Source organism: Nuphar pumila, chromosome 2 (genome assembly GCF_984573655.1).
Source record: "Nuphar pumila chromosome 2, dmNupPumi1.hap1.1, whole genome shotgun sequence".
NCBI classification, from domain to species: domain Eukaryota; kingdom Viridiplantae; phylum Streptophyta; class Magnoliopsida; order Nymphaeales; family Nymphaeaceae; genus Nuphar; species Nuphar pumila.
Genome location: NC_143250.1, coordinates 125,077,063 through 125,099,920, shown reverse-complemented (window position 1 = coordinate 125,099,920; position 22,858 = coordinate 125,077,063). Strand labels below are relative to the sequence as shown.

At 38.1% G+C, this 22,858-nt stretch overlaps 1 protein-coding gene across 1 annotated transcript; it reads right to left on the bottom strand.

The window, feature by feature from the left end:
• Positions 1–1,052: 1,052 nt before the first annotated feature.
• LOC149847016 (uncharacterized protein At3g28850-like) lies at positions 1,053–3,430 on the bottom strand. The gene is made up of 2 exons (XM_089998255.1): positions 3,132–3,430; positions 1,053–2,956 (listed from the first exon to the last, which is right to left on the bottom strand). The coding sequence occupies exon 2, from the start codon at positions 2,504–2,506 to the stop codon at positions 1,256–1,258; it is 1,251 nt and encodes a 416-aa protein (XP_089854381.1). The 5' UTR covers positions 2,507–2,956; positions 3,132–3,430; the 3' UTR covers positions 1,053–1,255.
• Between the last annotated feature and the right edge of the window lie 19,428 nt (positions 3,431–22,858).

The window sequence follows — 22,858 nt, the reverse complement described above, 5'->3', positions numbered from 1 at the left end:
TGATCATTGAGTCGTCACGGGGGGTTGTAGTGACTGTTTTCAATCAGGGAGATCAGCAAATGCTAAAATTGACATGTTTGGTCGTTCAATTTTTTGCCGAAAGACAAAGATGTCGATGCATTTGGATTCCAAAATAGTAGAATAGGTTTCCTTCCGGTAATGATGTTTGAACGGTAAAAAAAAGAAGTTGCCGTCATAGAAAATAAGCGTAGAGATGATCCATTTACTTGATTTTAGCTCCAAATCCACCAAGGGCTCCTCAAGCTTACCCACCCCACCAATCCCCATCTTTTCTATATTTATTTGATTTCGTGGGCTAAGCAACTAAGCTCAACAGTGACAACCATGTGATTAAGCCCAAATCCTCACCCCTACCCACAGTGACAAATATCGCAAGATTTATGAAAATCTCGGGATAATATAACGAGAAAGTTTAAAACCACAAATTCTCCCAAGATTTTCAAAATGTCGCCAGATTTATGAAAAAAACATAAACACCGCGATTTAAACACGATATTTATGTTTTAAACAGCTATTTATCGCAAAAAAATCATGTATTTTTATTTTTAAATATTTTTTTATTAATATTTTCTTATTAAAAATAAATTTTATATTTTTTAATTTATTTTTTTATTGCCAAGATTTTTCCGAAAAAAATGCGAGATTTATGAAATTTTTTCAATTTCTCACGAGTTTTTTTGAAAAATGAGAAATTGCCTATAAATTCGTTTGTCACTATGCCCCTACCACCTGCCATACTATAACCATAGTCACAGATGATTAAAACCCAAAAGTAATGCGAAGCCTTTTCCTGATAAACTATTTAAATGTTTTATTTTTCGTATTTTTATTATCAAAATATCAGAAAAAAGTTTTTAAGATAAAAAAATAGTAACAAAGGAAAAATTCTTTTAAAATGGAAAAATTAGTTTCTGGTGAAATATAACGTTTTGAATAGATGAAAAAATATTGTAGTTTGCACCAATGCACTCCCACCCACTTTTAGCCTTGCACAAAAGAATTGCATCTGCACATATATACCATTCCTGAACTAGAAAAAAGAAAAGAATAGTTGTCTTAATTCAATTGAAATATTGCGTTCATCTCTCACCAATTATCAGATATCTCATATTAAACCCTACACTCTTCCTGTACAAAATTCAACCAACCACACACTTCACATACAACAAGAAAAAAAATGATGGAAAACGGTCTTTAGGAAAACCAAAATTACCAAAAACCACTGCAAAGGGTATCAACAACATAAGGAGCACCTCACAATACCATTCTCATTGCAGTCCGGGCACCTAAGAAAGCCATCACCATCCTCTTCATAAACCTTGCAGCTCCCATGGCACGTCTCGCATGGCACGAACCTCACATCACCGCACCCCTCGCATGCCGACCGGGTCACCTCCTTTACAGGCAGCCCTTCCAGTAATGCGCCGAGCTCGCCTGCATCGTGCATCTGCTTGACCTCCTCTGCGCCTCCTATACACCGGCCGCACACAAAGACCATTGGCAATGGGCCCGGGCAGGGATCACCCAGCAGGACCTTGAGCTCGTCCCTGAACCCGGAGTGCATGGACACGTCCCTCTCGTCCACCAACACCCCGAACCCACTGAATATGAGCCTCACCGCACAACAGTCCTCGTAAGTTTTACGTATTCCACGGAGGCTCGTCACATATAGAACTACCCGACCCTCGCCATGTGGTGGGCATCCACTCAGTGGGGCCACCGGCGACATCTTCCTCGCCAACCCCTCGTCGGTCTTTCCACGAAACGAGTTCTCCCTAGACCTATTCGACTCGGTTATATCCGGTTCTTCTGCATCCGATTCGTTTGTATATGGTTTAACCGATCCGATTGGTTTCTCGGTCGACTCGGCGGTGGCGAACGCCGGGTTTTCTTGGGGAGAGAGCTCGTCGAGGGCCATGCGGAACGTGTCGATGATATCCGGGTCGAAGTCGGGGAGGACCGAGGGCTGCGAATCGCCCACCTGGAACCATACCGGGCCGGGGGAGGCCGCGGTGCCAGTGGTGGTCGTTGCGGGCTTGGAGAGGATGGCGTGGAAGGAGAAGGATCGGACGGTGGCTCCGCTGCGGTAGCTTGGGAGGTAGAGCGGGGAGTGCTCCTCCAGGCCCTCCATGAGCTCCCACACGTCCATGGTCTCGGGCTCGCCGGGGGGCGTCACGGACGGTGTCGCCTTCCTCTCGGCCGAAGCAAGGTCGACCCCCTTGGCCGGCGGGGTGCCCCTCCCGTCATACCCGCCACCGCCACCATCATCTCCTACCTCGTTCTCTGCCTCCTCCATATCTGCTTCTGCGTAGTACTTCTCGTTGAGGGTGCCCAGCGTGGTAGATGTGAGGGCGACGACGTGACAGCTGTGGCACTTCCACTCCGAATGGTGGTGGACGGGCAAGGATCGGCTCCGAGGGAGAGGGAGGCTCGACGAGTGGGGGCTGCATTGCCGACGAACGTGCTTCGAGCTCGCACAACCCATCGAGAGAGAGAGAGAGGTGGAAAGATTTTTTCTTTTGGGGAAGATGGGTGTAATGAATTCGTTTGTACGAAGAGGAACGCCCCCCTGAGAGGCTAGAACAAGAACAATGACGAGAGAGAGAGAAAGGGGGGGCGGGGAATAAAACCTGAGATCTCTAATGATTTCCGGGTGTTCTGGGAGATGTCAACCCCAGGAAATCCAGAATTTCTATTAAAAATTCCGGGAAATCCGCCGGCTCCCTATATTTCCATTCAATGGTTCGTCATCTCAGAACTCATTCACTCTCCACATAATAAACAAGAAACTCCACTATTTCCCTCACCAGAAAATATGAGTCCAATCGTCAACAATGAAAGTCTTCGCTGTATTTATGAGGAACAGAGCATCCTCTGCCTTGCCGTCGAAAGCTCGACGGAAGGTACTCTCCGCTTCGCAGTTTCAGCAGCGATCCTGAGGAAATTTCGAGAACAACAAAGAAAAAAGATCAGAAATGTCCCGCTGTAATTCGACGAAAGTGATGGGAGAAAAAACGCTAAAAATTGGTGAATTCAAAAGAACTCATTAGACAAACACCATAAAATCTATCAATGGAAACGACAATTCTTACAGAGTTGGGGGGGCTCACCAGCCAATAAAAAAAATCGATTGAAAACAATGTCATTAGGCTACCAATCGAAAATTTGATGTTATCAACGAAAGAAGACCACAAAAATTACTGCTTGCATCAATCTCCCAACTCCAATTCCACGTGAAGCAATCAGGAAACCTTCATTGGGATTTCACCACAATCTCACCAACCCCTGTCCCCGAAAAAAAAAAACCCTTAAAAATTCCGTTTCACGTTTAGACGGCCTCAAATCGACGATGGGACCTCAGATCGTCGGCCATAGGCAGAAAGCCCTCAACAAAACCCGAGAGAAATTCGATACAATCGCTACGGAAACTCTCCTCCACAAAGTCCAAGGATCGAAATCCGTTGTACAAAACTCTAAGAATCAACAATGAACACCGGGAATCACGTTTTACTTTTACTATGTGGAAAGGAGAAAAACATGTCCCAATACGACGAAGAAAAGCGTCGTTATCGTCGCGACCTTCTCTTGTCTTTGAGAGAGAGTCAATAGTTAGGGGCGAAGGGGCAGACCTTGTTGGACGTCGCCTTATACCATTCCATCCTTCCTCTTCCCAAAGGGTTTTGAAATCGTCAACCGAGAGGAAGAAAACGACGAGGAATCAAGCCGACCTCCGCGTTACAACGGAACGCCCACAAAAAAACACTTCCCCCATTCCTCGAATCTTCCTCGTTACTTCCGTTTTCTCCTCCCTTTCGCTCATTCCCTCCTTATTACGCTCTCTATCTCTGTGTCTCTGAGAGAGGTGGAGACGGACACCGGAGAACCTTAACGGCGGGTGCGGTTTTCATTTGCTTTTTATGCCACCTGCATAGTTTACGTCCGTCAACGATTTCCGTTACCGTCGGTATTCAAACCCTCCCACCGTTACTCCGAACCCTCTCGTATCCGAGTAGTGATCAGAAATGATTCAAATACGCTGCTTTCTACCCTAAATGACCAAATTACCCTTTCTCTTTTATTTTCTATTTAGGAAAGAAATCAACAAGTGTGCTGTGTGAACAGCTTCTTGGTCACTCGCTTGGCACAATTGTAAAAATGCTAAAGCGTCTGCCGTGATTCATTGTTTTAGTGTATCAGCCTAGTCTTTCAATGTCTCCGCCTCGGTCAGATACACCTTCCTCATCATCAATTTGATCAAAACTAAGAGAGAGAGACCGCTGCAGTAATCTATGAGAAATCCAAGGGGCGTTTAAGTCAATTTGTTTTGAAAAAAATAGATTTTTTCATTGTGGACTCGAGTCGTAGCTTGGAAATACTTCCCTTCCAGCCACGTCTCCCAGCCACGTAAGCACTTTGTGCCACGTCGGACCCCAGATTTGACACACGTGCGCCACATATGAGGCCCGCATGGCACAGCTGAGTTAAACGAGCCGAGCTGAATCGTTTACCTCAAAAAAAAAATATTATTGAACCAAACTCAAACTAGCTCCTTCACAAAGTAAATACATACATATAGCATAACTATTTGCTTTAGAACCTAAAAATTTCTCAAAACAGCGAAAGAAAATAAGTATTAGGATATATCAGTAAGATTTGAATAAAAACTATGATATTTTCCTTTTTTTTCCTTTTATTTTTTAGTGATAAAATAAAGGGGTTCTTCAAGATTTTGTCTTCATTTGGGAAAGTTCATGATTCCTCAATTTATTGATATTCTGACATTCATTTTTATAAAAGGTAATTAGTTTTTATTTTCCATTTCTTATATTTCTTTTTCTTGTCCATTATTTTTCCTTTCACCTTGTGGGTTTGCATGTGTGCACTCCACTTGCCTTTTTTTTAATTTTCTCATGTCATTCTTTCCTATTTAAGCCCAAATTCTTTTAGTTTATGACATAAACTTAGTTTTCCTTTGTGTCTTGCAATATTTGAGTGTTTTTATTCTTCATTTTTTTTCACTTGAACATTTGTTGCACTGGAAATTGCTTTCTAAAAAACATATTTTGCAGTTTATTGTCTTTATATAAATATATATATGGCCGTTCACATGGGTTTATATTAGGGGTGGCAAAATCTGACACACCCGCCAACCCGACCCTAGGCGGGTTCGGGTTTGGCTTAAACGGGTTCGTGTCATAAATGGGTCAACCCGCCTAACCCGTTTATTAAACGGGTCGGGTTCGTGTTAGGGGTATGCCAACCCGCCAACCCGGCTGACCCGTTTAATAAACGGGTTAGACGGGCGGGTCAACCCGTTTACCCGAACCCGACCCACCAACCCGTTTACCTGACCCGACCCGACCCGTTTATTAAACGGGTTAACCGTGTCGTGTCGGGTTACCCGTTTAATAAATGGGTCGGGTTCATGTTTGCCACAGCCGACCCGTTTAATAAACGGGTCGGTTTCGTGTTGAGGTATGTACACGACCCGATTGCCACCCCTAGTTTATATATGAACTTTCTTTGTTTACTTTTTTTTTAACAAAAAAATAACTATACTACTACCCTTGAGAATAGTGAATTTTACAGCATGCCCATAAAATATCGCAATATTAATAGCATCTCACCCACTCATTTTCTGCTGAATTTATGAAAATTTCTGATGATTTTACCCTTCCACTAAAACGTACAAGCAACTTTCAATGTCAACGATATGGCGGAACTCAGTTGCGATCGAATACCGAAATGCAATTGCAATAAACTAGTGATGGTATTGCGAAACTTAGGTGCTACATAACTAGCAAATATATCAGTTGTGATATATCTGAGAAGAGACTGTTGCAATATAAGAGCGAAACTCACTTGCGGTACATATTGTCCATAGTCTCAGAGAGAATATTTTTAAAAGATTATTTATCAAAAGAATAATTAAAAAAACTGATGCACTAAAAAAAATATTTTTAAACATTCACTCACCGCAAACAAATATTCTAAAAAATCCTCTATTCACTAAAAAGTATATTTAAAATTCATTTAGTGCAAAAAAAATGAAAAGTCCTAACTCACTAGAAAATTATTTTTAAAAATTCATATAGTGAAAACAATATGTTAAAAAATCCCGACTCATTAAAAAATATGACAGAAAAAGTATTTTCAAATTTAATTTACTGCAATTTTTTTTAAAAAAATCTTAACACACTGAAAAGTATTTATTAAAATCAATTTGGTGCAAAAATTAAAAATCCTAACTCTTTGAAAATATATTAAAACATTTAGAAAAGTATTTTTAAAGATCTATACTCTTTGAAAAATTAATTTTAAAAATCCATTCAGCGCATAATATTTTAAAAAATCCATCTAGTACAAAAAAATATGTTAAAAATGCGGATTCATTGAAAATTTATTTTTAGAAATCCAGTCTCACAGAAGAAATATTTTCAAATATTCGTTTAGTGTAAAACTATCTTAGAATAATTTTAAATTTTTTAAAAATCTAGAATCACTGGAAAATATTTTTAAAATTCATTTGACACAAAAAATTTAAAAGATCCAGGTCCATTGAAAGCATATTTTAAAAAATCAAGACTCAATAAAAAATAATTTTAAAAAACTTTGAGCTCACTAAAAGAATATTTTTAAAAATTCAATTTTCATGAAAATATTTTAAAATTATAACTCAATGAAAAAATATTTTAGAATATTTTAAAAATATATGTTTAGAAATCCAAATACTGACAAAATATTTTTTAAAATTCATTTAGTTAAATAATATATTTTAAAAAATCTTGACTCAATAAAACACATTTTTAGAAAATGTTTTTAAAAATCCTAACGCACTAAAAAATAATTTTAACAATTCATTTATCACAAAAAACCATTTTACAAAATCTTGACTCATTAGAAAACATTTTTAGAAATTCATTTATCACAAAAAATATTTTCAAAACTCCTAAGCTAATAAAAATATTTTTAAAAATTAATTTAGTGCAAAAAATTTTTTTAAGTCCTAACTCAATAGAAAATTATTTTTAAAAAATCCTATCTCATTTAAAAATTATGATGGTAAAAGTATTTTCTAAAATTCTTTTAGGGATTTTTTTTAAAAAAAATCCTCACTCACTGAAAAGGTATTTTTAAAAATTGATTTAGTGCAAGAAAATATTTTAAGAAATCCTAACTCATTGAAAATATTTTGTCACAAAAAAATAATTTTTTATTTAAAATTTCATTTTAAACAACAATTTAAAAATTCCTTATACACTGAAGAATTAATTTTAAATCTTTATTTAGCATAAAACATTTAAAAAATCTTAACTCACTGAAAATATCTTTAAAATTCATTTGGTGTAAAAATTTTGTGAAAAATCCTGACCCAATGAAAAAATGTTTTTAAACATTCATCTAGCATAAAAAACTATTTAAAAATACTAACTCATTGAATTTTTTAAATATTTTTTAAAATTATTATTAAAAATCCAAACTCACAAAAAAATATTTTTAAAAATTTATTTAGCACAAAAAGAACATTTTAAAACATCTTGATTCATTGAAAATATATTTTAAAAATTTGTGTAATCATATCCGATCAAATTGTGCTCCTTGTTTTTCTCCAAATTTTAATTGCCTTGAATTTTATGACATCTTCTTGTTGTTATGAAAGTATTATTGTGATGTCTAATTCTCTTTTGAGTGTCGTTATTTGCTAATTTTATTGCAATTGAGATTCATTAGTTCTAAAACAACTAGGTTTCACAACTAAGTTTCACTATTCAATTGCAATTGAATTTTGACATTCTATTATAATTGAGATTTGTTTGTCATGTGGCAACTAGGTTTCTCAATTGAGTTTCACTATCTATTTCAACTAAGTTCAATCAATCTCATGGCAAGTAGGTTTCACAACTGAGTTTCACTATTATATCCCAACTGAGTTTCACTATTCTATCGCAATTGTGTTTTGCCAGTTCTATCACAACTAGGATTCACTACTTTTGTGGCAATTAGGTTTCACAATTGAGTTTCACTATTCTATCACAACCGGGTTTTGTTATCATATTGCGATCGAGTTTCACTATTCTATTGTGACTGAGTTTTGCTATTCTATCAAAATTGAGCATCGCTTTTCTATTGAAACTAAGTTTCACTATTCTATCAAAAATTGAGCATCGCTTTTCTATCGAAACTAAGTTTCAATATTCTATCACAATTGAGTTTCCCTATATCGTTGACAACAAAAGTCGCTATTATGTTTTAGCAAAAGAGTAAAATCGTAAAAAATGACCACAAATTCAACGAAAACAAGTAAGTAGGTATGTGAGGCATATTGCAATATTTTGTGGACACTATGTGAAATACTATTATTCTTAGGGGTAGTATGGTTATTTTTTATTTTTCTTAAGATTAACTTATGGTTTTATCTAATAAAACTTATTTAATGCCTTAAATTTATTGGTTTTTGTTGTATATTTTAGTAATAACTAGGTTACCTAGAAATTAATGATATATAAGCTATATATAGCTGATATGTAATATGGGTGGCAAACTATAATAAGTTGTCAATATATTAAGTTGTGACTATTGCTTTCAAAATTTTAAGCATAAGGATTTTAACTCTAAACTAATTTCGTCTAAGTCAAATACTTCAATCACCTACTTATATTTTATAAAATATATGTAAAATATATCTACTAATAGTTTATGAGCAACCTTAACACACTCGATTGTATTCAGCTTGCTAAGTTTGTCTTCTTTCTTGCCCTGCTCAGACGAGACATTGCAAAAAAAATTTCTTTTCACGGGGTTTTTGACAAAACTATTTTGGGGAAAATATATTTAATATTAAAAAATATTAAGACAAAAACATAAAGTGCTTAACTGAAGCCTCTATGTGAAAAAAAATAATGATGTGCTTGGAAACATGTTTTGGAGCATTTAAACCAAAAAAAGCCTAACAAAAGGAGAGAGAGAGAGAGAGAGAGAGAGAGAGAGAGAGAGAGAGAGAGAGAGTTGATTTCATAATATCCAAAACAGTAGTAAAAGTGGAATTGATGGGAGATCAAAACAAAAGTTACACGGGATTTTCAATAAACATGTGGTCTGAACAATAGTCGGTTATAATTTGCATGCAATTTACTACTCTTTGGAGTTAATGCATGCATGTACTTGAACCCATTATTTCATTCATTTGTTATTGTTTTATTCATAGTTGCATCTGGACATGAAAAGAATGAGTTGGTCCAAAACGACAAAAAAGAGTAGGGCTATCTAAAACTCAACTTACATATAGGAAACTCGATTTTTAGGAAACTGTTTTTGGCGCTGAAAACTTGGCACTTTCGAAACTTATGGGAAACTTCTACACATGCTGGGAAATTCATTTCACATTTAGTGCATAAAAAACCTACTTATTTTATATTTGGGAAACTTATTTCCTTTATTTGAGAAACATGTTTCCTTATATTTCTTGCAAGTTTTCTTTAAATAAGAAATGTCTTTTTGTAAATAAAAAGTTGAAATATGTGTTATTTAAAATTTTAATTACTTATTTAAAAAACTAAGTTTTATATATATTTTTAATATTAAAAGTTGGATCAGATTAAAAAATTCAAAATTTAGTGTAACTACATTATTTTTTCTTTTTTCTTTATTCTATCTAATCCTATGTTTCATTTAAATATTTTATATATGATATTTGATATTTTATTAAAGAAAACTAACTATGCACTAGTTTATATGAATTATAACCAACTTTATGATAGTTTTATGTAAACTTTTAATATTTTGCATGCATATTGTCGACATTTTCACTGTTGCTCCACATACACATTCATTTCTCATTTCACATGAATAAAAAATCTCATTTTTTGTTTTGATGTTTCTCATTTTCACTTCCCTTCTTGGAAACCTTAAAAAGGAAAAACAAAATATCATAGATTAACTTTCTTTTAAATAATTTTTAAGTCTGTGTATATTAATATAAATTTGCTACAGTTTGTACATGCAATCGAATAGAAAATAAGTTTTTTTTTTCATATTTTATGTAGATATAACCTTATAGATGCGATATACATAGTTTTTATAGCAAAAGAAATGTTTTGGATAATATTTTTGCAACATATAAGTTGGTTTCTAAATGCCTTAAAAATTAATGGCCCACGGTATACCAAATATCATGACTCAAGAAATTATATTTTAACCCACTAAAACTAGGTTTGAGAATAAGACAACCAAGGACAAGAACCTTTTATCAAGAAAATAAAAATACGGTAAAAACATTCATTTCATTTTTTGTTAGAATTTTGGGTGGGTTACAAGTACGATAATTCAACATGGGACTGTATCCAATTCCCATATTGAACTTGGGTACAGGTTCATATCGTGAATCAATTTGAATCGGAGATCTGAAATCCAAGATAGAATTACGACAATACCATTTATGAATCAATTGAATTGTTTGAAAATATGATCAATGAAAGTAACAAGTTTTAATAAATCATACAAAGTTTCCAAAACAAATCCTGGATCTAAAATCGTTGGTTCTTCGCTCCACCCATACCATCGCTCTAGCTCATCTATTAATTACTTGATTGATTATGATATAGGGGCTAGACTCATCGAGTCTCAGTAAGAACACAATAACAATGAATGTATATACAAAACTAAGCATACATAAAAACATACATTATTTTAAAATATGTACAATGCAACATTATATCATAATGAATTTCAAAAAATAACTATAATAATTAAATTCGTGCAACATATAACAGACTAAGAACATATCTATGATTATGCATTTACATTATTAGGACATATTTTCAATATAAGTTTTCACACAATAAATGTGTTTAAGTATAAAGCTTGTGTTTCTCTTTTTATCCTTTTTGCAGGTACGCACAATACCATCGCCAAATCAGAGGAGACCACTCGGGTGTTTGTTATGCCATATATTTTAATTCTTCGATGGCTTACTGAAACAGATCCATTGAGAGCAGTCCATAATCAAGAGAAAATCCATAGTGGTGGCAAACTTGGTGCATCCCAACACTTTTGCATAAGATATGGACCTATCACTTAGGACACAATTGGTAATCTATCCCTAACTCCAAGGGCTGGGGACTAAAGAGATATCTTTTGCTCTCAAAATATATAACAGTTCAATGAAGTTTTATACCACTTATCATTGAGTCTGAATGAGCTATTAGGTATTTTTATTAAAAATAAAGTTTCTTGCATTTTATCACATGTGGCATTTATTATTTAACATTTCATGGTTCAATAGCCCAAGTACCCCTCTAGAGTAACTTTTCATATTGTTTTTCATGACATGAGCATAATACTATCCATTTATGATAGTTACAGAGTTATATTAGCTCATTTACGTTGCTAACCCATTCATTTACGTTGTTAACTCTTTCAGTATTCTCCGGTGAGGAGCAAGTTCAGTCGTTAGGTAGCCCCATGTGGGACGTGAATTGAGAAGTCTCATGGAATGTTTCTCTTTTTCAGAGCCCTGTCTAATTAGATTTTTTAGTTATTTTTTTTTCTTTCAGTCTTCTTTAATCTTGTTTCTTGGTTGTTAGGGAGTTATGGTTAGTGTAGGTCTGTCTTTCTTATCCAGTTTTTTGTTTCTTATTTTTAGTTGGTTTCTTGAGTAGTATAATTAGTTATGGATTAAGCCAGACCTTCATTCTATAAAAGAGGGTTGAAAAACACTTTGAGATTATTGAACACTAATTCTTTTTTGGATTTTTTTCTCTCTCAGATATCCCTACCCCCTTGACGTCTCCCCCTTTTCTCTCTTCTCTATACATCCCTACCTCCTGACGTCTCTTTCTCCCTTGGGTGCATGTTTGGCACATACCTTCCTGGTGGTCCGGACTCATTAGAGAGCCTAAGCCCTTTGTGAACCCCTCTTATTGTATCAAAGTCTCCCTTGCCTACAAAATTGTATATATACCCTGTCAGCCGTGCTTCTGCTGATCAACCTCTCTAGACTTATCCCCAAGTATTTTTGTTAGTTCCTAGACCTATGACTTCATCCTTTATCCTAGTTGCAACCTTAACCAAATCCTGATACCCTTTCAAAAGCCTGAAGCCCTCAACTGTACCCTATCAACCAAGCAAAACACAATGATTAGCAGTTCGACCTCACTAGCCCATCCAACGACCCAACCTGGCTTCCTAAACCCCAACACTTGTACCAAACCCTAGGTCCCTCATATTCAGTCTCTTGTGGATTTGAACTGAACTCCATTCCTAAACCACTATCGAGCCTAGTTTTGACCTACCTGATTTGTTGGTCTGACCCTGTAGCTTTTCGTACCTCCTAGATCATCACCATTAGAGATCTAAACCCTTATCCCATCGTGTCAACAAGGGTATGACACTCCAGACATGTCAGCTATAGGCTTAGAGGGCCTAAAACTGCATGCACGATCCTCTCATTTTTGTTAAGCTCCAACTAGAGTACCCATCTATTGTTAGCCGGAGGCTCATTTTTTGTCCAAATTTTCAACGTTCAAAACCAGATCTTGAGGAGGGTGAAACAATAATATGTTATGTAGTTTTGGTTTTGTGTGCGGGTGGGTGGGGATTATGCATTTGTCAATTTCTATCAACTTTGTGACTAAACCTTTAGCAGAAATACAGAATAAGCGTTCTTTATTGTTATTCAATCTTTTTGATAGACAATACTCTCATCAATGGTTGGTGGACTTGCCTTTCATTGATGTTCAACCAAATGAATTATTTAATGAATACACAAGTACTTTTGAATGAATGAACACAAAGTGGCTCCCGCCATGATGCACCAATACATGACCAATGCTAACCACTTCCTTGAGCCATGTAAAAATTATCATAAGCTTGATCTTATATATTTTTTCTTGCCGAAATCTTTGCAATCCGCTATTCTTTATGAGCCTAAAAAAACCCTAGTCTGACCACAATAAATTAAAATAAAGAAGAGTTGTCACCTCTTTCCAAAGTAGAATGTTTGTCACAGTAGACCAAACTTAGTGGTTGAGATGTAATGGTTATTCAAGGAAATTGTTAAGCTTTATATGCTTTATTTATTAAAATTTAGGGACTTGTTAGCACCGTCCTCCTAGTATTCAAATTTGTCTATTCTTCCCTGCTTCATTTGTTGGTGCTTCCCATGTGACAGAGATTGCTGATATTTTGAAGTTTTCTTGATTTTAATGTGATAAGTTCACATAATGATAAACTCATGATAAGATCATATGACTGTAAATGAAAATTTCAACTTTTTCTGCGTTGATAGATTCTTATCCTTTTTGTAATTTTTAGATATTTTTGACTTTATAAATCTAGTTTTTCTGATTTTTAAATCAATTTTTTTGAACCAAAGTTACATTTTCTAGCTACTTATGATTCCAAGTCTAATTATCCAAAAAATATATATATTAAGCCTAAAGATTTTATTATAAATTTGTAAAGATTGCTTAGGGTTGAATTTGGACAAGATAAACAGATATTTAATTGGGGTTGGATGAAATAACTGGATGGTTAAGTTGCACTATCATAACTGAGGGGTCTCCAGTTTTGAATCATTTAGGGTATGTAACTTTGAACTCACAAAGTGTTCGACATTATGTGGGATGTGGGCGCAGGCGTTCATATGATATAAGGGTTTTAGTGGTGTTCAAAGACTGCCGCTAAATGTCCTATTACAATACAATCCGATGATTGGGCGTCCACTATATATTATGCTCAATTGTATATATATATATATATATATATATATATATATATATATATATATATATATATATATATATATATAAACGAACAAAGTGACCATTGTTAGCAGATGCTTCTCCGCCGCTGTCCCCTCATCAGTGGCTTGCATTTTTTTAACATGTTGCTAATGACTGCCACTATTTTTTGTTTTTTTGCCCAGGTCATTAGCGGTAGTCGCGACTGCTGCTAATGACCTTAGATCGTTGAAAATTAATGAACGAGCATCGTTTGGTAGCCCGTCCACTGTTATGAGCTAATATATATATATATATATATATATATATATATATATATATATATATATATATATATATATATATATATATATATATATACACGAGCATCGAATCTGAGCCTTCAGCTTGGCAAGTAGTGGTGTAAACAAAAAAGGGTTGTTGCATTTACATCTTAAGTCTTTCAATAAAAATGAAGAAATTAATATCATGCATACCAGTCATACAAACGGCCGTTTTTTTTAATATTTCACAATATAAAAATATAGCGTTACTAGGAAAAACGGAGAACGATAATAGGGATGAGGTTTGGTGAGAAAAAGACGAAACCTTTTCTCTTTTTTTATCTTTTGATAGGCAATTGGACTTATAAGGTAGTAAATATGCAGTCACTTTCAAAGTGCTCAAACTTTTATATATTTTATGTTACTATGAACGGCTTTTGACACATTTAATAATTTCAGAGAAGATTTTTTGTTTTTGTTTTCCTGATTTCAAACATTCAGGGCCGATATTGTTTGTATATTTTTTTCTTTTATTAAAGATAATAAAAATCATTGAAACAATGATAATATATAATATATATCAAAAGAGATAAAGTTTTTTAACAAAGGAAAACTGGGTCACCTAATGGGCCCGCTTCCCTGCAAGGTAAAACTTTGGGTTGACCTAGCCTTATGTGCCCAAACCATGATAAAGCAATGGCATCAATCGCGTTAAAGTTTTTTTTTTATAGGCAAACTGCGGTTAGGCAGAAACCCACCAGTTATACAACCGTTCCATTGGGTTTTGAACTTACAACGTCTCAACACAAGGTGACGTACAGTAACTGCTCCTACCAGACAAGACAAGCGGAGCCCTCGTTAAAGTCACGGTCGACGTTATCGATAACATTATGCCATCTAATTTGAATTCCTTTTTTTTGTAAACCATGCTAGTTCGAACTCGGCTTGGCTCTTCACAAGCATGAGCCAAGCTGATGATGATACAGGAATAACATATATAATGTTGGTAATCTTTAATTTATATAAGCATATAAAGTTTAGAAGTCAATTTCTCCTTCATCTAGGTTTGGCAACGAAATGTACCGAGTTGTGGTTAACTTGACAATGTCATGGGTGAGTCCAGGGTCAAAATTAATTTTGTAGGCTTCGATCTGGGTAAGACTGAGTCAGAACTGATGCTCGGTCCAACAGAGTGTTACCAATTTGGATCCTTTGTTGGGTAACCCTCTTTTAATGGCCTTTTATTTTCTTAATAAAGATGAACACTTAATGGGCCTTACCGAGAACGAGGTCACTTAATGGGCCTACCTCCTTGTGAGGTAAAACTCCAGTTGAGGATAGGGATGGCAGTGGACAAGGTCTCCACCCCTGCCCTGTTTCAAAATCCAAACCTCCATCTTCGCACGGGGATGGATTTTAACCTCCACCCCCACCAACATCCCCGTTTCATGTCCTCCATCCCCGATCCAAACGGAGGTGAGGCGGGGGGCCGTTTTCCCTTGGTCTATAATCATCCCTTGAAGGATTGAGGATGGGGCAGGGATTGGGACTGGGACGGGACAGGGCGGGGGAAAGCGTAAGTCCATCCCCGCCTTCATTCCCGCACAGGAATAGATTTTAACCTTCATTCCTGCCCCCATCCTCATTTCATGCCCTTCATCCCCGGTCCAAACAGGGGAAGGTGGGGCAGATCACCGTTGTCCCCCTTGTCCACTGTCATCCCTGGTTGAGGACAACCACCCAGCCTTACATGTCTCAACCATGATAAAGCAACAGCAGCCCACATGGGCCAGCGAGATTTGATCTTGGGCCTTCAGCTTGACACAAGATCCTGCTGACCGGGTTACCACCGTACGTGGTAACACAGACCTTCTTGATATTGAAAACTAACATGTATTCCACACAATGCATGTTATTGTATTGTGATATGAGATAAAAATGCATTTCAAAGAACTCTAAAGTTTTGTCTTGGGTCCTGCTAGACTGCGAGTTGGTCCACTTTCATGTGGGTTGGTGTCAGACTAGCTAAAACTAAATGTGACCCAAACATAAATAGGTAAGTACTACACCTATACCCATTCCTATACCAACTTGGCTCAAATTGTGTTTAGCTTGGATTAGGTTGGGTCAACTGATATGGGTCAATAGGGCTGCTAAACGAACTGAACAGCTCATGAGTCAGCTCGGTTTAGCTTGTCACAAAGTTGTTCATGATCGGTTTGTATAGCTGATGAGCCGAGTCATGAGCAGCTCATTTAGCTTAAACGAGTCAAGTCTCACGACATAGTGTTCGGCTAGGCTTGGCTCAGGAGAACTTTTATATATATCAAGTGTAAGATATAAAAAAATGAATGCATAAAATATATACGCAAAAGGAAAGATGAGAAAAAGTATATACACCAAATATGAATTATTATGTGTAATATATAAAATAGATATATTTTAAGTGTAATGCATAAAATATAAAATTTGTTGTTTTTAACCTTTAAAAAATTATATATATATATATATATATGTATATATATATATATACATATATATATATATATATATATATATATATATGTATATATATATATATATATGTGTGTGTGTGTGTGCAAAGTCTTTTTTTTTACTAGACGATTGTTGTCACGGGCCTATTTCCTTCAATGGGCCAGCGCGGTGCGACGGTCCCTCCTCACCGCTGCAAGCCTACTTGTCAACTCGTTTGTCGGTCACGGAAGCTTGTAATCAGAGTGCAAGAGAGCAAGAGAGAATAGAGGGAGAGAAATTGCAATCACAATGAGAGTGAACAAAAGAAAGCTCAACGCATTTACTTCATTCACAATTTTGTCAGCAGGCGATTACAGTTCAAGTATACGGGCTGTCCCTTCGGGGTATTGATTCACCTGAACCAGGTTGCTTACATTAGACTCAATAAAAGCAAAACAGACTCTAAGCGCAACTGTACAATGTAAGTCACAAGAGAACATGCTCCCCCCTTTAAATCATGCACCGTCCTCGACACCATCTGTTTCGTGGTAAGCCCTGACTTCAGCTGGGTAGCGGCTGTTCATTCAAAATGCAGGCTCCCACGTTGGTTCCGTTGTTTTCTCTCATTGCACCAAGTATTTCTTTGCTTTACCCAAGTAGTTGACCTTGTGGTGAAGGATCTGACTGAGGTGTTTTTCGGCCCGTTGTGCTGCTTGGGCCCTCTGCATGATAGGAGTGCACTGTGGCACACTGTGTTCTGAGTCTCCATCATCTGGATGGAACTGCTTGAGGTTGCACACGTGGAACACTGGGTGCATCTTGAAGTTTGGGGGCAACTCTAGCTTATATGCTAGCTCGCCCACCTTCTTTGTGATGGTGAAGGGTCCTTCATACTTTCTGAGCAGTTCGCGGTGTCGCTCGCAGAAGATGCTTGTGCGACCAGGATATAGCTTCACTAACACTTGGTCCCCAACTTGGAACCCTGCGGGCTGACGATGCTTGTCTGCTCACTTCTTCATTCTCTTTGTCGCCTTATGTAAGAATGCCTTCGCCAACTCATTCTACTCATGCCAGTCACGAACAAACTGATAAGCGAAAGATGATCTTCCATTTTCTTGTGTGGCAAGAGTGTGCGGGGTCAGTGGATGCTGCTTTGTGGCTATCTCAAACGGGTTGTGGCCTGAAGACTCACTCTTCTACAGATTATAACAAAATTGTGTCACATCAAGGAGCTTCACCCAATTTTTCTGATTGACACTAACAAAGTGCCTAAGGTACTGCTCAAGTAGCCCATTGATGTGCTCTGTCTGCGGATGAAAGCTTGTTGAAAACAACAAATCAAAGCTAAGCAACCAAAATACTTCACACCAAAACTTGCCTATGAAGCGAGCATCACGATCTCTCACAATGCTCTTTGGTATGCCGCAGTGCTTTATCACATGCTTTACGAACAACTCTGCAAGACACTCTTTTGAAGTTGAGATGAAGGTGACATACTTTGAAAATCGATCCACCACAACTAGGATGGAACTGAGGCCTGCTACCTTTGGCAGACTAACAATAAAGTCCATGGAGATGTTATTTCAAGGACGTTCTGGAATTGGTAGAGGCTCAACGAGACCCTCGGTCTTCTGGTATGTCCCCTTATCTTGTTGACAGATGAGGCATGTTCGCACATACCCATCTACGTCGTCCCTCATCTGCCGCTAATAGTAACCGTACTCAAGGAGTGCTAAGGTCCGCTCCTGACCAGTATGGCCGGCCCATAGTGTATCATGGCACTCCTTAAGCAATTCTCGGCGGAAGCTTCCCCACCGTGGTACGAAGATGTGTCCCCCTTTTGTCACGAGGAGGCCATCCTGTAGCCAAAATCGCCGAGTCTTCCCTGCTTGCGCCAGAGAAACAAGGTGTTGTATTGTCAGATCTTGCTGCATACCTTCGCGGATGCAGCTCAGCAATGTGCCCTCCAAATGCACTTCAGAAGGCTCCGTACACGCAGCTACCAATTTAGCCTTACGGCTCAAGGCATCCGTCACAACATTGGTCTTTCCAACCTTATACTCTAATGCAAAGCCAAACTCAGCCAAAAACATCTGCCACCAAGCTTGTTTAGGCGTCCGCTTCTTTTATATCTAAAAATAGCTCGTGGCCACATTGTTCGTCTTGACGACGAAATCGGCACCCAAAAGATAGTGTTGCCAAGTCCTGAGGCAATACACGATGACTGTCATCTCACGTTCATGCACCGTGTAACGCCTCTCTGCATCCTTTAGCTTACGACTCTCATATGCAATTGGATGACCATTTTGCCTAATAACTCTGCCAATGGCAAAGTCTGAGGCATCCGTGGGGACTTCAAAGGGTCTCGAATGATCAGGCAGTCACAACACTGACTCCCTCACTAAGTCATCGAAAGCATCTTGGCACGCTCCTGTCCAGAGTCATACCCGATTCTTCTTAAGCAAATCGGTGAAGGGTGCAGCAATGAGGAAATAGCCTTTGATGAAACGTCGATAGTAGTTTGCAAAACAAGAAATGACCACAATTTTGGCACTTTGTAAGGCGAAACCTATTCCTGGATGGCTCTTATCTTTTGCCCATCCATGTGCAGCACACCACGCCCCACAACGTGGCCAACGAAGTTGGTCCCCTTCTGCTTGAAGAGACACTTCTCTCGCTTAACATAGAGGTCATTCTCCTTCAGCACCTGAAACACTGTTCGCAAGTGCCCGACATGTTCCTCCATGTTGCTGTTGTAGATCACGATGTCATCCAAGTAAACTACTATGAACTTGTCTAAGTACGGGTAGAAAATCTGATTCATTAGGGTCGTGAACGTAGTTGGAGCATTCGTCAACCTGAATGACATTACTAAGAACTCGTAAGCACCATAGCGAGTGACACAAGTTATCTTCGGCTCATCGTCATTTGCAATCCTCACCTGCCAATAGCCTAATCTCAAGTCTAGCTTTGAAAAGACTCGAGCACTACCCAACTGATCGAACGAGTCTGCTATTAAGGGCAATGGGTACTTGTTCTTTACCGTGACCTTGTTTAAAGCACGATAATCCACACATAACTATTTGGAGCCATCGTGTTTCATCTAAAAAAGGACTGGGGTGCAAAACGGGGCTTTCGATGGACGAATAATGCCTGCGTCTAACATGTCGTCTAGCTGCCTGCGCAGCTCCTTTAGCTCAGTTGGCCCCATATGATATGGAACCATTGCAGGAGGCTTCGCTCCCGAGGTCAACTCAATCTTGTGGTCGACCTCACATCTTGGCAGAAGATGCTTAGACAATTTTGGAGGCATCACCACCTGAAACTCCTTCAGTAGTGGGGCTAGGGTCGACGGCACTGCTGCTTCTACCTTCCCTTCTTCTGTGCACACTGCGACTAAGAATGTCTTCTCCACATGCTTGACACTCTTCTTCAGCTGCATTGTTGATAGCACTGAAGACTTGTCTTTCTATGTAAGGCATTGCAGTGTGTGAGACAGGTTTGACCCCATGATCGTCAACGTGTTAAACTTTGGCAGCATCAAAATATTCTGGCTTCGCAGAAACTCCATACCCAAAATCACCTTGAAATCATCTAGGGGCACCACAGAGAAGTTGGCTTTACCGACCCAACTCCCCACTTGAATAGCCATATCTCTTGATTCACCAAGGATGGGTTTGGCCTCAGAGTTTACCGTTTTGATGGTCCTCTGTTTTGGCCCAGGTTTCAAGCCCAACCGCTCAGCCTCTTCCCGTGAGACAAAGTTGTGTATGGCCCCGGAGTCTATCATTGCTGAAGTAGACTTTCCATTCATAATGACTTCTAAGTACATAAGTTCCTTATTAACCTGCTTGTTCTTAGCCGCGCAACTTCTAGCTACGTTAATCAATCGCATGACCCTCATTCTTGGTTGCATCGTCTCAGTGTCACTACATTCAGTATCACTGCATTCTTCCTGTGCAACATTGGCTTGCTCATCATCCTTCATGAGGCACTTTGGGCACTGTATAACAGTATGTCTATCACCACAGAACCAATATATCACAATCGCACCCTTGTTGTTGTTGTTATGCTTTGTGAAGTTCTATTTCTTTTCAGATTGATGGTGTGTCGACACCTCACCTATATCATCGCGTCGCTCGTCCTTCTTGCCTCTGTGGTCAGGCTTCTTCCCGAATTTGGTTGATGGAATGAAAGGCTTGCGCTGAGTGTCAACTTAGTACTCGGCCGCCACATATGCATCTTCCATAATACAGGGGTTGCTCCTTTCTACTTCAGACTGTGCCCATGACTGAAGTCCCACAAAGAACCAGTTGAGTTTGCCATCTTCTGGCATGTTAGGTATCTCCAACATAAGTTTCTAAAATGTTCTGACATAGTCTTGCAACGAACCAGAGTGTTTGAGCTCACGAACCATTCGGTACGCCTTCCTCTGCGCGTGTCTTGGCATAAAATAGTTGCGCAACTCTATTTTGAAGTCGTCAAAGGTGTCTATCACGTATTGACCCCTCTCCATGTCATTGCGCTTCCGCCTCCACCAAGCGATAGCATCTCCATCAAGTAAGGCTATTGTGGCCTTAATCCTCAGATACTCAATGATCACATTCTGGATATCTAAGTAGTCTTTTACTCGAAACAAGAAGTTCTCAATAGCCTTGCTATCACGAGAACCATTGAATTTTGTGGGTCTTGGCACATCAATCATTGATGGCTTCTCATCATTTCTGCCATTTAGGGTCACCGTCCGCTGCAACGTACGGTTCTTCAACTGAAGCTCTCATACTTCAATATGCAAGTCGGCCATTGTAGTCGTCAACGAAGTGACCTAGCCCATTAGTAAGTTTACCTACTCTTGCAGGCTTGCCACCACATCATTCAGTCCACTGAATGATTCACATGCACATGAAATTGCTTCATCATGCGAAGTCACATCTTTCGTCAGCTTGTTAACAGTTGCAGCCAACTCTTCTTGGCACCAAGGTGAACCCATCTCCTCAGCTTCGGCAACTGCCTTGCCTTTGGTGTTGCGCAAGTTTTGATAAGGTGCCATGATGTCTTGCTCACAAATTGCAGCTTGTCGACGTGTCTGTTGACACCGACTCTGAAGTCCCTTCTCCAGCACGAGAATGGGCTCTGGTACCACTTGTCACGGGCCTATTTCCTTCAATGGGCCAGCGCGGCGCGACGGTCCCTCCTCACCACCGCAAGCTTACTTGTCAGCTCGCTTGTCGGTCGCAGAAGCTTGTAATCAGAGTGCAAGAGAGCAAGAGAGAATAGAGAGAGAGAGAAATTGCAATCACAAGAAGCAATCACAATGAGGGTGAATAAAAGAAAGCTTAACGCATTTACTTCATTCACAATTTTACCCTCAGGCGATTACAGTTCAAGTATATGGGCTGCCCCTTCGGGGTATTGATTCACCTGAACCGGGTAGCTTACATCAGACTCAACAAATGCAAAACAGACTCTAAGCACAACTATACAATGTAAGTCGCAAAGGAACATTTGCATTCATATTTATTAATTTTTTTCTTTTTCTTTCGTTAAATGATCATTTACTTGATTTATGAATTTACATAAGTGATAGTAGAAGTATTCTGGTCAACAAAAAATTTAAATAACCAAATGATTTTTTTTTTGCTAGGCCAAGGAAAACCCTCCGATCACCGACCGCACATTGGTTGGCATCCAGTAAAGCCCTTGAGGTTCCACCTCCTCACCGAATGACAGTTTTAATTGACTCTAGGTTAAAAAAAAAAGAACACAATAATAAAATTTGCAAAACTTTAATTATTTTGAAAGGAGTCTTATATGTTGGCCCCTAAAAAGACTCTTATTTTTAACCCTTTCACTATATTACGTTTTTTTTTGCTCAATGTTTAAATGTATTTTAAGAAGCAATAAATGGACATGTTCTTTACGATACATCATATACATACACACACACACACACACACACACACATATATATATATATATATATTCACAATTTCTTCAGTATTATTTCATGAACAGGAGTCGAGTGATCTGCTCTAGATCATTCTCTTAAGATTTCACTATTATAATTGGTCAACTCTCATGTCCTACACACAATTAATAGTATAATTAGTGACAAACTGTTTCTTGAATGTGAAACCTTTGATTAGGTGGTGCCTGCAGTTGCGGAAAGGGCTGAGGATGTGTTTTGATTCATGGAGTTGGATAAAATTGAGGCCCATTCCAACAATATTATCCATCCTTGATTTTGATAACCAACTTCTAATTCAAGACTAGAATCCAACACACAATTAAGGGAATGAAAAAGAGCTCTCTCTCTCTCTCTCTCTCTCTCTCTCTCTCTCTCTCTCTCTCTCTCTATCT

Excerpts from the sequence above, each read along its gene's own strand:
- LOC149847016 (XM_089998255.1), bottom strand. The coding sequence starts at position 2,506 with ATGGGTTGTGCGAGCTCGAAGCACGTTCGTCGGCAATGCAGCCCCCAC.